At 37.7% G+C, this 12,618-nt stretch overlaps 1 protein-coding gene across 1 annotated transcript; it reads right to left on the reverse strand.

Moving 5' to 3' along the window:
- Positions 1-31: 31 nt before the first annotated feature.
- On the reverse strand, positions 32-8,584 carry myoc (myocilin). Its single transcript, XM_079474473.1, has 4 exons — positions 7,826-8,584; positions 3,279-3,335; positions 3,025-3,120; positions 32-2,186 (listed from the first exon to the last, which is right to left on the reverse strand). The coding sequence occupies exons 1-4, from the start codon at positions 8,301-8,303 to the stop codon at positions 1,399-1,401; spliced, it is 1,419 nt and encodes a 472-aa protein (XP_079330599.1). The 5' UTR covers positions 8,304-8,584; the 3' UTR covers positions 32-1,398.
- Between the last annotated feature and the right edge of the window lie 4,034 nt (positions 8,585-12,618).

Here is a 12,618-nt window from a genome sequence, read left to right on the forward strand (position 1 = left end):
AAGTCAATAAAACGCCACAATGCTTTATTCGTGACTTTATTCTTATGTATTTGCATAAAAGTTAATAGCTACAAGATCTCAGACCTTAGCATCTCGAGCAGCACATGATTATGTCTTAAAGGCAAATTCAAAGAGACAGAAGGGACATTTGTGTGCAAAGTTGAAATACGTGAACCAAGTACACAAATAAGTACTGTAAAGGTTATATTTGAGTTGTCTACCTTTTTATACAATCTCTCAGTTAAAAAGTCAGTCCAAAAATGAAAAATCTTCATGCTCTTGTCATTTCAAATCTATGCGATTGTCTGTCTTCTGCATTCCACAAACCATGATATTTTGAAGAATGCTGTTAACCGGCACCCATTCACTTGCATTGGTTTTGTGTCCATACAAAAGAACCGAATGTGTGGTGGCGGTGTTTGGTTACCAACATTACATGAAACAATATTTTGTGTTTGTGGAGGAATGGAAGTCGTACAGGTTTGAAATGACAATAGGGTGAGTAAATGATGACCGAATTTTCGCTTTTGGGTGAACTATTCCTTGAAATTAAAATCAGTGCTGTAAACACAAAAGACAAGACATTACTTACAAAGGTAGAAAAATAGTTTCTCTATACACAATAAGATCCACAGAGGGAAAAAAATGCAATTTCATTCATGAAAAACCTGTTATCATGATACACGACTCAATCCATTTTGGAATTTGTTGGTCAAAGGACAAAATATATTTTTTCATATTTACCACTACGAGCATCGCAGACAATGATACAAAAATATAAATTAATTTATTTGTGTAAATGCAATCGCTCACTGGTATTGTGTCTAGCTTTGTTTTTACATTATCAAGAAAAATCTACAGGTATCTCGTGCTTAATTTTATCAAAAATGTTAAGTCAAAAATATTGGTTCTTAAATGTGACCCTGGACCACCACAAAACCAGTCATAACTATCATGGGTATAATTGTAGCAATAGCCAACAATACATTGTATGGGTCAAAATTATCAATTTTTCTGTTATTCCAAAAATCTTTAGGATATTAACAATCATTTTTGTTTCAAAATCTGTTTCTCCTTAGCAACAGCCTGCTACAGCGCATCTCATGGACAACTTTAAATGCGATTATCTCAATATTTAGATTTTTTGCACGCAGATTCCAGATGTTATGCTTATTTGTTATGTTATGTCCGGATGTATTAATCTAAATAAAATAATTGACTCTTGTGACTTGTTTTGTGGTCCACAGTCACATTGACAAATCATTATTATTCCCATTTTGTTTTCTTTTCAGCTCTCAAATTGTCTCTATGCTTGTCTATGAATATCAGTGAATCCAACAACAGCTGGTTGGTAGAAGAAAACTCTAATAAGCTCTGCAGTATAAACATCTCTTCACATTACTCCTGCTTGCCTAGCCTCACTTTATAAGACACAATATGATAGTTATCCCAAGCGTACAGCTTTCTGTGCACTGGGTTGTAGTCTACCATGCTGTTGTAGCGATAGCGGTTTTTGAAGGGCACTGAGATGGCTTTCCCCTGACTGGTTGCTGTGTCGTACATGTAATTCACGGTGGTGTTGGGTGAGGTGTAACTAGCGATCGCGTACAGCTTGCCACAGATCATAAAAGTATTAGCCACCGTTGTCTTCCGGATATTAGTCTCCCATGTCCCCTTCACTTCCAGGCTATGAGGATCCAGCTGGGAGATCACGATGGCGCCCTTGGCCTTGTTGGTGCTGTAGATGGCCCACAAACCATTTTCATCTACCGCCAGATCAATGTCCGTGTAGCCACCCCAGGAGTATGGGAACTGACCGTGGAAGCCAGCATGGGGAAGGTCACGGCGTGCGGCGATGCTCTCAGAGAGTAGATCGTATCTTATGAGTGTGCGGCTGAGCCTGCGTTGGTAGTAAAAGGACCCGCCGTACATGGTGGCGCCGGTGCTCTCCACAGCCTCTGGAAGGAGGAGGACCTTGGTGGGGAAGCCACGTGTCAGCTTTTCCATGTTTTCGTACCCAAAGAGTTGACGCATGTCGGAGCCCACTGCGTCAATGCGCCACACCATCTCTGAACCGTAAGGGTCTTTGGCTTCAGGGTCCTGCATCCAGACACCGTACTTACCGGCGATATTGTCAGCCTTACGATGCATCTCGGGCTCTCCTACCCACACCAGGTCACCACAACCTGAGGAAACAACATTTTATGAAAACCAGCTTTAAATTAAAGCAATAAGCCCCAAAAAGCAGTGGGTTACAGCTAAGGGCGTTGTGGCACGACGCGGATTGCCTAAAACCCTGTAGCTGTTATAAATGCACTGTAACCCAATGGTTCGTGGGGCTTATTGCACTTATAAAACAGTTATTTCATATGCGTAACAAAGATCATAAAATAAAGTAAATATAATTATATTTGGGCTATGTGGTGCGGTTTAAATCGGGGTATTTCATAACGGCTTTGAACTCTACACCAGAATAAATACCAGAATATTTACTTTTGGGTGTACTATCCCTTTAACACTTGAAACCGGACCTTCCAAACTGAAATCTGCTAAATGTGGCATGTGAGGAAGAGAGGACACCTTGTCCTTCCTTTGCCTCTAGTGTACATGATCGAGATGGAGACAAACTTACCCTTTCCTAAAATACCCTGTAAGGGATAGGTGCAGCGCTAAGGGGATACTTGGCAGAATTTTAAAGACTTGGCAGGGAAAACCCAAAACCCAACAGTCTTTGTTTAGCTAAGTTTTCGGATCAAGTAATTGGCATTACCATTTTGGCGCCTTGCTAAACATACAACTCCTTTTTTAAACTGGATTATTTTAGATGCAATGGTAAAAATAACTGTATTTGTGTTGTGCTGTCAGCAGGAATGAACGTTATGTGCATGGTATCGTTTTTTCTGCCACTTGAGATGAGGAACATGAATTAAAAAAATACCAAATGTTTTTTGACACTCCAGTGTGACGTATTTTGGAGAACTCCATCTACTCCATTGTGGCTCTTTATTAAGACGTGATGCTCACCCGTGATGTCTGCTGGACCATCCAGATTTGGGAATGAAATTTCAGTCACCACGGCTGTCAGCTCTCGATATCCTGGACTTTCACGATGCTCATAATCTAAATAAACAAATAGCACAAGAAATTATCTAACTAGAATTAAATGTCTTATCGTAACAAAAAAGTAAGAGACAACTTCTCTTTTTAAGTTTTCTGAATTCATTAATGAATTTTTGGATACCCTTATGTGTGTAAATGTGTGGTACCACTTACTGTACCTGAACTGTGATCTTCCTTTTTCTCAGGTATGGATATCAGGTGAGAGGGAACAGGTCCTGAAAGACAAAGACACTTGATCAACTCTTGATATGATATAAGAATACCCAATATCCTTTATTATGTGAAAATTGACCTGCCATGATAAAATCTAATTCCTCTGGAGCTTCAGGGGTCGTACTTATCATATCATACATGACCAAACACCTCAATCTAAATTTTATGTGAATTGTATAGGTTAAATATACAAGTGTGAATATTTTTTAACAGATATATCCTCTCAAAACTGAACACAAGTGCAGAGGCTTAATTGAGCTGAATGGTTCATGACGGAAGTCTCCGAGCTTTCTCTTAGTATTAATTTTGTAAGTTGCCTGATAGGGGCATAGTTTTAGGGGATTGGCAGCTCTACTGACAGTCAGGAATCCAACAGAAGGAAATAAACAGCTCTGAGTAGATTCCCAGCTGTCACGGAGCCTGCCAGACTCTGGACCTCCCACAACACATCTCAAACACAGACGTGCACTCCAGCAGGGCACACATTCTCACACCCTGCTTAACAATCTCAATATTATTTTATGGTAAAATACTTATATTAGCGGTTTGTTTGAGTGTTCAATCGCGTCAACTTTAGACTTATCCTACGGCTTAGGTTTGTGGTAGTAGGCCTGCTTGTTTGTCAGAACAATGGAAGACAGGATGTCTGTTTTTTAAACGGTATCATAACGTAAATAATGTTGCATAAATTTTAGGGATTTCTTAACCCAAAAATGAATATTCTGCTTCGAGTTGTCCAAAATCTTTATACAGTTCTTTGTTCTGATTAACAAGGAGAAAAGTATTTGGAATAATGCTTATAACCAAACAGATTTTGCCCCATTGACTACCATTGTAGGAAAAACACAATGGTATTTGTATTACAAAAAGTGCCCCAGAATTGTCTTTCTGTGTTCATCAGAACAAAGAAAATGTATAATGATTTGGAACAACTCGAAGCTGAGAAAAGGATGACAGAATTTTCGTTTTTGGAAGAAGTATCTCAATACCCTTCAATGTTCATTCGAACACCTTTTACAAAGGCCATTTGGAGTACTTTCGCCTTTATGTTGAACGAATGAATCGAATGAATCTGATTTTTGAATGATTTGGACGAGTCAGTGTTTCAGTTTATCAATTCTACAGACAAGTCTTTAATTCTTGAATAAAGCAGCCGTTTCAAACGAATCTGCTGAATGATTCAGTGACTGAAAATGCCGCTCCCTACTGGCCGTTTTAGTTTCACATTAAAAACATTAAGTTGTGTAGATGAAATGTCGCACAATTGTTAATAATTACTAAAAACTTTGAAATATAAATGTAAAATATCCTGAGCAACTGTTCTTTTAACTAAAAAAAAGTAGCCTATACTTCATTTTATTAAGTATATTTAAGTAAGTTCAAGTGTTTTTTATAATAGTATAATTAAATAACTAATATAAAAAAGTGTTATTAGTAAGTATATTAAGTATTTGTTTAGTATATTAGTATTAGTATAGTGTTGGCATTTGTATATCAAGTAATAACTAGTAATACTTGTAACTATTTTATACTCTCATACAAATATAAGTCAAGTGTAGTTTTAAGTATTGTTCTGAGAACACTTTCAGTCTGCTTTTTTTCACTTTAAAAAATATGATACTTGAATAACCTTTTTGTGTAAAGGGCAATCTATGCAAATAGATGATCGGGTGCTAACATGTTTAAAGGCTTTCATAATGGCCAAGATGACATATTGTGACATGAACATCTGGAAACTGACTTTGAAGGGTTTCTTGTTCAGACTTGCAGTGGGAGGATCTGTTGGTTCATGGACATGGATCTTGAGGCAACAGAAGTTCATATTTATTTAGTCACCATACAATCAAACAGGAATATTCGAAGTGTTTCACTGTTGCAGTGATTATTATAAATGATTTATCCGTGCACAACATTATTTTTTATAAATTAATCTTTAAATTTAAAACGTTAAGCTCCTCTCCCCCTCTCACCAACAACTCTTCACCACATGACGTCAGCAACAAAAAAGACGTAGTACTATACCGACTGTCCAATGGCCAGGCATTTTTAGCCCTCCTCTGCAAGCCCAACTTCCAACAAACCAACCAAAATGGGAAGGGCAAAATAAAGTCCCGCCCTACATTTTTTATAATTTCAGAATTCCTTGCACTCAGATATATGTCACGGAAAATATGTAAATCGCAACTTCCATTTTATGGTGACTTTAAAAACGCAAGGTTTACTCCCTGTGCCCAAAGGATATCAGAAAGCTCAGGCAAAACTTCAAGAACTCTGGACCAGCTGGTGACGTGTTGCACGCTAATTTATTCACAAGGGCTTTTCTGTGTCTTGAGACTCACTTTTGTTTTTCTCTTTGAATTTTTTTGGGACTTGCAACACAAGGTTCTTAAGCAGATGCCAACTCTCATTACAATTGCAAATGAGAATTCCCTTTTATTCGCAAACATCTGCGTAAACATTTCCAAAACAGTCCAGAGGGAGCACAAGTTCTGTGTCCAATTCAAACTTAATGAGGTGATACTGACAAAATCCAAACGCTTGAACTTAACGGGACATTTTTATGGCAAAGTTTCTATTATTAGTTGAGCAGCTGTCATTTCTTCTTTTCCGTATGTATAGAGGCACACATGGAACCTAAGTATATAAACTTTCACACCTTTAGTTAAAGCTGCAGTCTGTAACTTTTGTCTCAATATCGCCATCTCTGTTTGATACATAAAAGTGCAAGTTACTTATCTTCACATGGGCCAATTGGCGTCAAACTGACATCAGCTATGAAATCAATCAGAACTGATTTTTGTTCTTTGTTTAAAATAAAAACGTACAGTTTATTCATCTTTTCGTTATAAGGACACTTAACACTTGCACCTTAATCCAAGAGGAGTGAGTACGCGCAAGACAAATTGTTTGTTTTCCTATTTTATCTCAAAGGTCCTTCAAGATGCGGAGCCCATCTTCTTTTCACAAAGAGGGCCTCCGAATAATTTTTCCTTTTTTTCATTCGTGATGTATGGTGCAGATGTAGGGAACCATGGTCCTGAGCACAAGTGTCAGAAGAGGAACACTTGCCAAAAGATCAAACAAATCAAATACACAGGACGTATCAGAGAGGTCTTGCTTTGTTTTAAATTTCGTTGTTAAGTTTTTTGCTTCAAAAAATGGGACAACCCAACAGTGATGTCACAATTTTCACATTGAATACTATTAAACAAGGTGTACCGTAACTGTATTCCACAAGATCTACTGCATTTGGAGCATAAATATTACTTTATAAAATGTTTCTTTCACAAATAACTAGAGGTGTATTTTATTAACCAGGACATGTTTATTACAACCTACCACCTGCACTAAATCTAAACGTGCACTAATAACCCCAGCAGGGATCAGTTACCCTTGACCTCCACTCCTCCTCATGCAGTATCATTCAGAAATCTGCTGGGAGCTGTCAGAGAGATTTAACTGCTGAGTGTTAGCACACTACTTATGTTTAACCGCTTCTGTGCTTCCCCTCCAACACCCTCATGTCTCCCTTTCTCATGTTGCCCACTCTTATGAACTACGACAGACTGCGGGATGTGCTTAGGATGCCTCGGATTCATCTCTGATGTACACTGTGGCATTCCTTGGCAAGAATATCAGTCATATCTGCTGGCCCATTAGTTATATGTACACTAAGGTATGTGTGATTCAAACTGCCAGCCAGGTGTAATTGTGGAAATATACACAGAAACAATACGTTCCACTGTTCCAATGTGTTCACACACCCTGTTTCCCAGACATCACACCTGTTTACAAGTCGCACCACTGGAATTGACCACTTAGGTGCTTGTCTGGTTTGTTTCACAATGTGTTTTCTGTTAAGCTGCTTTGCAAAAATGTTAAATTGTAACTAACATTACATTTTCACAAATGCATGGTTGGGTTGACAAAGCCAGCCATTGGTTTAATTAACCTACAAAATGTCAATATTTGTCCCAAACATGGGTTTATACAAACCAACATTTGTTTTGAATTATTTTGCTATTTTTGCTATTCAACACAGTCTCAGTGGATTTCGTGACATTGTCACAAATTTTACTCTATTAATTTGTGTCAATAAGCTTAAATTTTCAATCCAAAGTATTTTGATATGCAATGTATTCCATATGTATGAATATAAATCAACGCATTCTGATGGAAATTCAGTCTGACCCCCTAACATTTAATGGATCCCCCAAAAGAAATAAAGCAAAATTCACACATACACATTAAAATGATAATTTCTATGTTTCAAAAAGCATGAAATTTTGAGCATATTTAAGTGTGGCACCAAATAGATGCTTATAGAAAGATCTTGGTAACCATAGTAACAGTTCACATGCTTTCCTTTGGGTGGAATCTAAAAAAACATACTGTTGCTGTTCCTTCATAATAGACTAACACAACACATGTATGAAACCACTTCTGAAAATTCTTTTAAGAAATAAAACAGTATTTGGTGGTCCGTGCTCACCTGATCCCGGTCTGAAGCTGTTGTCATTTATGAGCACTCTGGATGGAGGTTGTGGAGTGCAGGGTTTGTTTCTCAGCTTCTCTGCTTCCTGACGCAGCTCCTCCATCCTCTTCTGAAGATCCTGAACCTGTCTGTCCAGTCTTTGCTTCTCTATCTGGAGCTGGACTTTCTCTTCCGTGGCTTGGTTGCAGGCATTCGGGAGGCCTGACTGAGATCCAGAGCTTCTTGAGAACTCGGTCACGACTTCTCCTCCGGCCAGACGGGTGACCAGCGCTTCCAGCAGCCCCAGACGAGACTTCAGGGACTCCATCTCGGGGCTTGAACCGGGTGATGGACAGCTGGCCTCTGTGGGGCTGTCCACCGTGAAGCTGTACTGACAACGGCCGTTACGTTCATTCGATCGACGGAAACTAGCGCTGCTCTGAACCTGGGTGCCCATCAGCAGGCATGAAACAAACAAGGTTGCCAAAAACCACATGGTGAGACCCGGAAACTTGTTTCTGTTTATATCTCCCTAGTTCTTTCACCACAAATTGGAGTTGGCAATACTCTTTCTCCTGTTTTTTTCACCTTCTTCTATTAATGGCTTGTTCTGTGCACCTCACAAGTGTAACCAGAGCCGAACACTTCTCGACGTTCCTTTGATGACCTTTCTAACCTGAGTCTTTTCAATCTTTTGCGTTCACTCTTTCTCCCTCTTGGTTGGTGGTTGATATGTTTAAATGTGTCTTCGGGTCTGGAGTCAGGTTCTCTGAGTCTGGGCACGTTACACTGGGACGTATTTATACAGTCAGGGAGGAGAGGGAGGGAGGGATGGGGGTTGAAACAGGGACTGTGGGAGGGGCAGGATGCTGTGTGCTTCAGGGATTCGCCTCTAAACAAAAAGACTATTCCAGAATTGTTGCTTTGCCTTCAGGATTTAAAGGGCGTATTTAAGAATGTGTGGGATGGTTTGTTTAGCTGTGTGTGCTGGAATGCAGGACGGCCACAGGTGAACACAAGGACCAATGACCAAGTTTTTAAGTATTATCTTATGAGCCTTAGGTGACATTGATGCATGTAGTCTAAAAGTGCTGGGAATTTTTTACCCAGCGCTGGGTCAAAAGGGTTGAGGAATTGTTGGGGAATTTAACCTAATCTGGGCTGTTTCAACAAAAAATGCTTGTTTTCACTCATTGTTGGGACCCACTTTTTTAGAGTGGGTCATGCATATAAAAAAGAATCCAGTGATTTGGCAAATATAACAAAAATAAATTGCCATATTAACGGAATGAAATAATTTAAGTGTTTTTTCACTGGGAAATAGAAAAAAATTATTCAACATACAAAGTTATAAAATGCATTTCTTTTTTAAATTACATATTTCTTTTGATTAAATAAATTTAAATAATCTGAGTATTTATTTGATTAAAAAATTACACTTAATCTTTTCAGTGAGTTGAATCTGAAAAATTTTAAGATAAATATTTAAATTACTTAAATTAACTAAATTATTTACTCACATTTACTCAATTTAGTATATTTAATGGATTTCACAATTTAAAATTTAAATTTTTTTTTTGTGAAAATCGTTTCAACTAAACAACTACTAGTGTTTAGATTATTTTTACTTAAATTACATCAAATGAACTGAAATAAACAGAGTAAAATAAAATAAAATGAAAATTCAACCTCATGATGATTTTCTCATTTCTCATCTCAGTTTATTTCTACAGATTTTCGCAGTTTTGCATTGAAAAATATCTATTTGATATGTAAAATAAATATAAGAATAAGAAAAAAGAAATCACAGAAAACTAAAGAAATAAGTGGAATATGTGGAATTATTGGAATTATTAATTGCTATAAATGCTTGTTTATTTTGAATAATCCAGATTTACTTAGGCAGAACAAATTAGAACTCTGACAACCAAACAACATTGACCTGCACTGAGTTCCACAAAACCACATCACCAAAACCCATAAATACTATGCAAAGCTATACAGTTTTATATATCAAATATATGTCAACCTTTACATACGAGGTAAATGTGTATGTGTGTGTGTGTGTTTGAGTTTTAGAAGGTAACGATTAGGGGGTGAACACCTCTCTCTGCTTTCTAATTTGGGTGTATATGGTGTATCGGTTTGCTGCTGAAGATTCATAACCAGGGGGTCTCTGACGCTGGCTGCTGAGAGGGGGGCAGATATGGATTGGTTTCACGGTGTTGGTTTACATGCAGAGTTTTAGTAAAGGGGAAACACCATCACTCAAACAGGAGAAATTATAGCATCCGTACAGTTTCATATCAGTACATTTGTGTACCAAACATCCTACTTTTCATACATTCACAAACGTTCATCAGCTTTCACTTTCCTTCACTAGATCTGCCATTTATTTATTCCCTGCCCCTTTCGTTTCCTCGTTAGCTTTCCATTAGTGCCTATTGTTATCTTCCCTTGTTAGTTCCCCTATATAATGCCCTTGTGTTTCCTGTGCTGTGCTGGTTCGTTTTGTATTACCCTCTTGTCGTGTTCTACAGATTCCTGTTTTACATTCTCTTGTTCAGCAAAGTTATTTTGTTCTCTAGTATGCCCATCGTGGGAAGTTTTGGTTTGCTTTTCAAATACCTTGTCTGTCCCCCATCGTGGGTTTTTATTTTTATTCATTTAATAAAGTCTTGCTTGTTAATCCCTTAACCGCTCACTGCACCTCGATCGTGACATATATAGAAAAAATATTTGTGGGAATTATACCCGATCAAGCTAGAATCCTGAGAATAGCCACTTCAGGAATAACAAGAAACTAAAAAAAGAAGCACCTCATTTAGAACTTTTAGTATATAGTATTTAGAACTCTTTTTGCTAGACTACTTTTCTATACAAACACTTATAGGAAACAATTAATATACAATTGACAAAAAGAATAAATTTCCTTGATAAATTGGAAGTTGTAACATCTTACGGTAACACTTTACAATAAGGTGCTATTAGTTAAGATTAGTAACTGTATTAGCAAACATTTGCAAACAATGAACAATTTAGTTTTTCAGCATTTATTAATCCTTGTCAATGTAAGTACAGGGAGCCGGTTGTTATCGCAGAAATAAGCTACGACAGTGTGATCACTGAAGGGGCTTATTTCGCGAAAGCAGCCAGCTGCTTGTACATTATCCTGCTTATTACACGGCTACTTGGCAAATGAGAAAAACTGGACATGAAATGTGAATTTGAAATGTTTTATTAGCTCATATTTACTGATTGCAGACCTTCCGCGAGGAAATGGCGTTTATTTTCGGTTTTAAGATAAGAAACGACATTCAAATGTCCCGAACAGGCAATTTGGTTAAAGCATTTGTAAATATAATGTCATATATGTTATTAGAAGACATATTTTTTTATTTAATTTGTCAAAATAAACCTGTCAAAAGGATTCGCTGCATCCAGGTTACCGTCAGTTGTTAGTTTTAAGAGGTTGTTATCTGGCAATAACGAACCTGCAAATGTTGCGACTGGCCAATCAGAAAGGAACCTTTCCAAAGAGCCGTGTAATAACTAATGTTGACAGTGACAATGTTTGATTTGAATAACGTATTAGTAAATAGCACATTATTGTAAAGTGTTACCCATCTTACCTTTGGTTTCAACACCTTCACTTTTGACCTTTTGACTTTTGTGCAAGACTGCTTCCTTTCTCATCTTCCCCTCTCAGTTACCAGATTTGATTTATATCAGACTGAAGCGCTTACACTCATATAGTGCATTGGCCTGTAGTTAATGTAGAATCAAAGCTTCATTCAGTTTGTGTGATTTCTGTATATTCTGCCAATTCTAGAGCTTGACTTGCACTCCCTTTTCACACTGGACTGCAGGCCTGTGAACGGATCTAAGTCCTTCATCAAGTTTGCAGACGATACAACGGTGATTGGTCTCATCAGCAACAACGATGAGACTGCATACAGGGAGGAGGTCCGGCACCTGGCCACATGGTGCTCAGACAACAACCTGCTCCTTAACACCTCCAAGACAAAGGAGATCATCGTGGACTTCAGGAAGGCACACGACCCCATCCACACTAATGGGATGGCTGTTGAACGTGTTTCCAGTTTTAAGTTCCTGGGGACTCATATTTCGGAGGAACTGTCCTGGACCACCAACACCTCATGCCTGGTCAAGAAGGCTCACCAGCGTCTCTTCTTTCTGAGGACACTGAAGAAGAACCAACTGTCTTCAACTATCCTGGTGAACTTCTATCGCTGCACGATAGAGAGCATCCTGACCAACTGGTTCACAGTCTGGTACGGGAACTGTTCTGTTGCTGAGCGCAAGGCTGTATAATATTTTATCAATATTGTATTCTGTATTTATTCTAACTGTATATCCTGCACTTGCTAATTGCACTTCTGGTTAGACCTAAACTACATTTCGTTACATGTACATATGTGTAATGACAATAAAGTTGAATCTAATCTAATCTAAACATATGTTTCAATCTTTTTCAGTGTATATACAGTATGCATACAGTATACTGAATTTGTTTTAGTTCAGCTTTAGCTTTATACATATAAACACATTTGTCAGGGTCGGCTTTGAAATATGTCTTTACAAGTATCCATAGTAAACATTCTTTGAAACTGTTTGAAATGCTCATAAATCTGCCAAATGTTCTTCATTTCTATAAATGTCAACAACAATCTGTGAACTTTAGTTTTAATGGCAGAGAAAATATAATTATCCCTATATTATGAAAACAATGGAAGTCCTCATTAATATAATGTATATTACATTTACATATTTGTAACGTTTATTGTTTG

Source organism: Barbatula barbatula (genome assembly GCF_947034865.1).
Source record: "Barbatula barbatula genome assembly, chromosome: 15".
Lineage (NCBI taxonomy): Eukaryota > Metazoa > Chordata > Actinopteri > Cypriniformes > Nemacheilidae > Barbatula > Barbatula barbatula.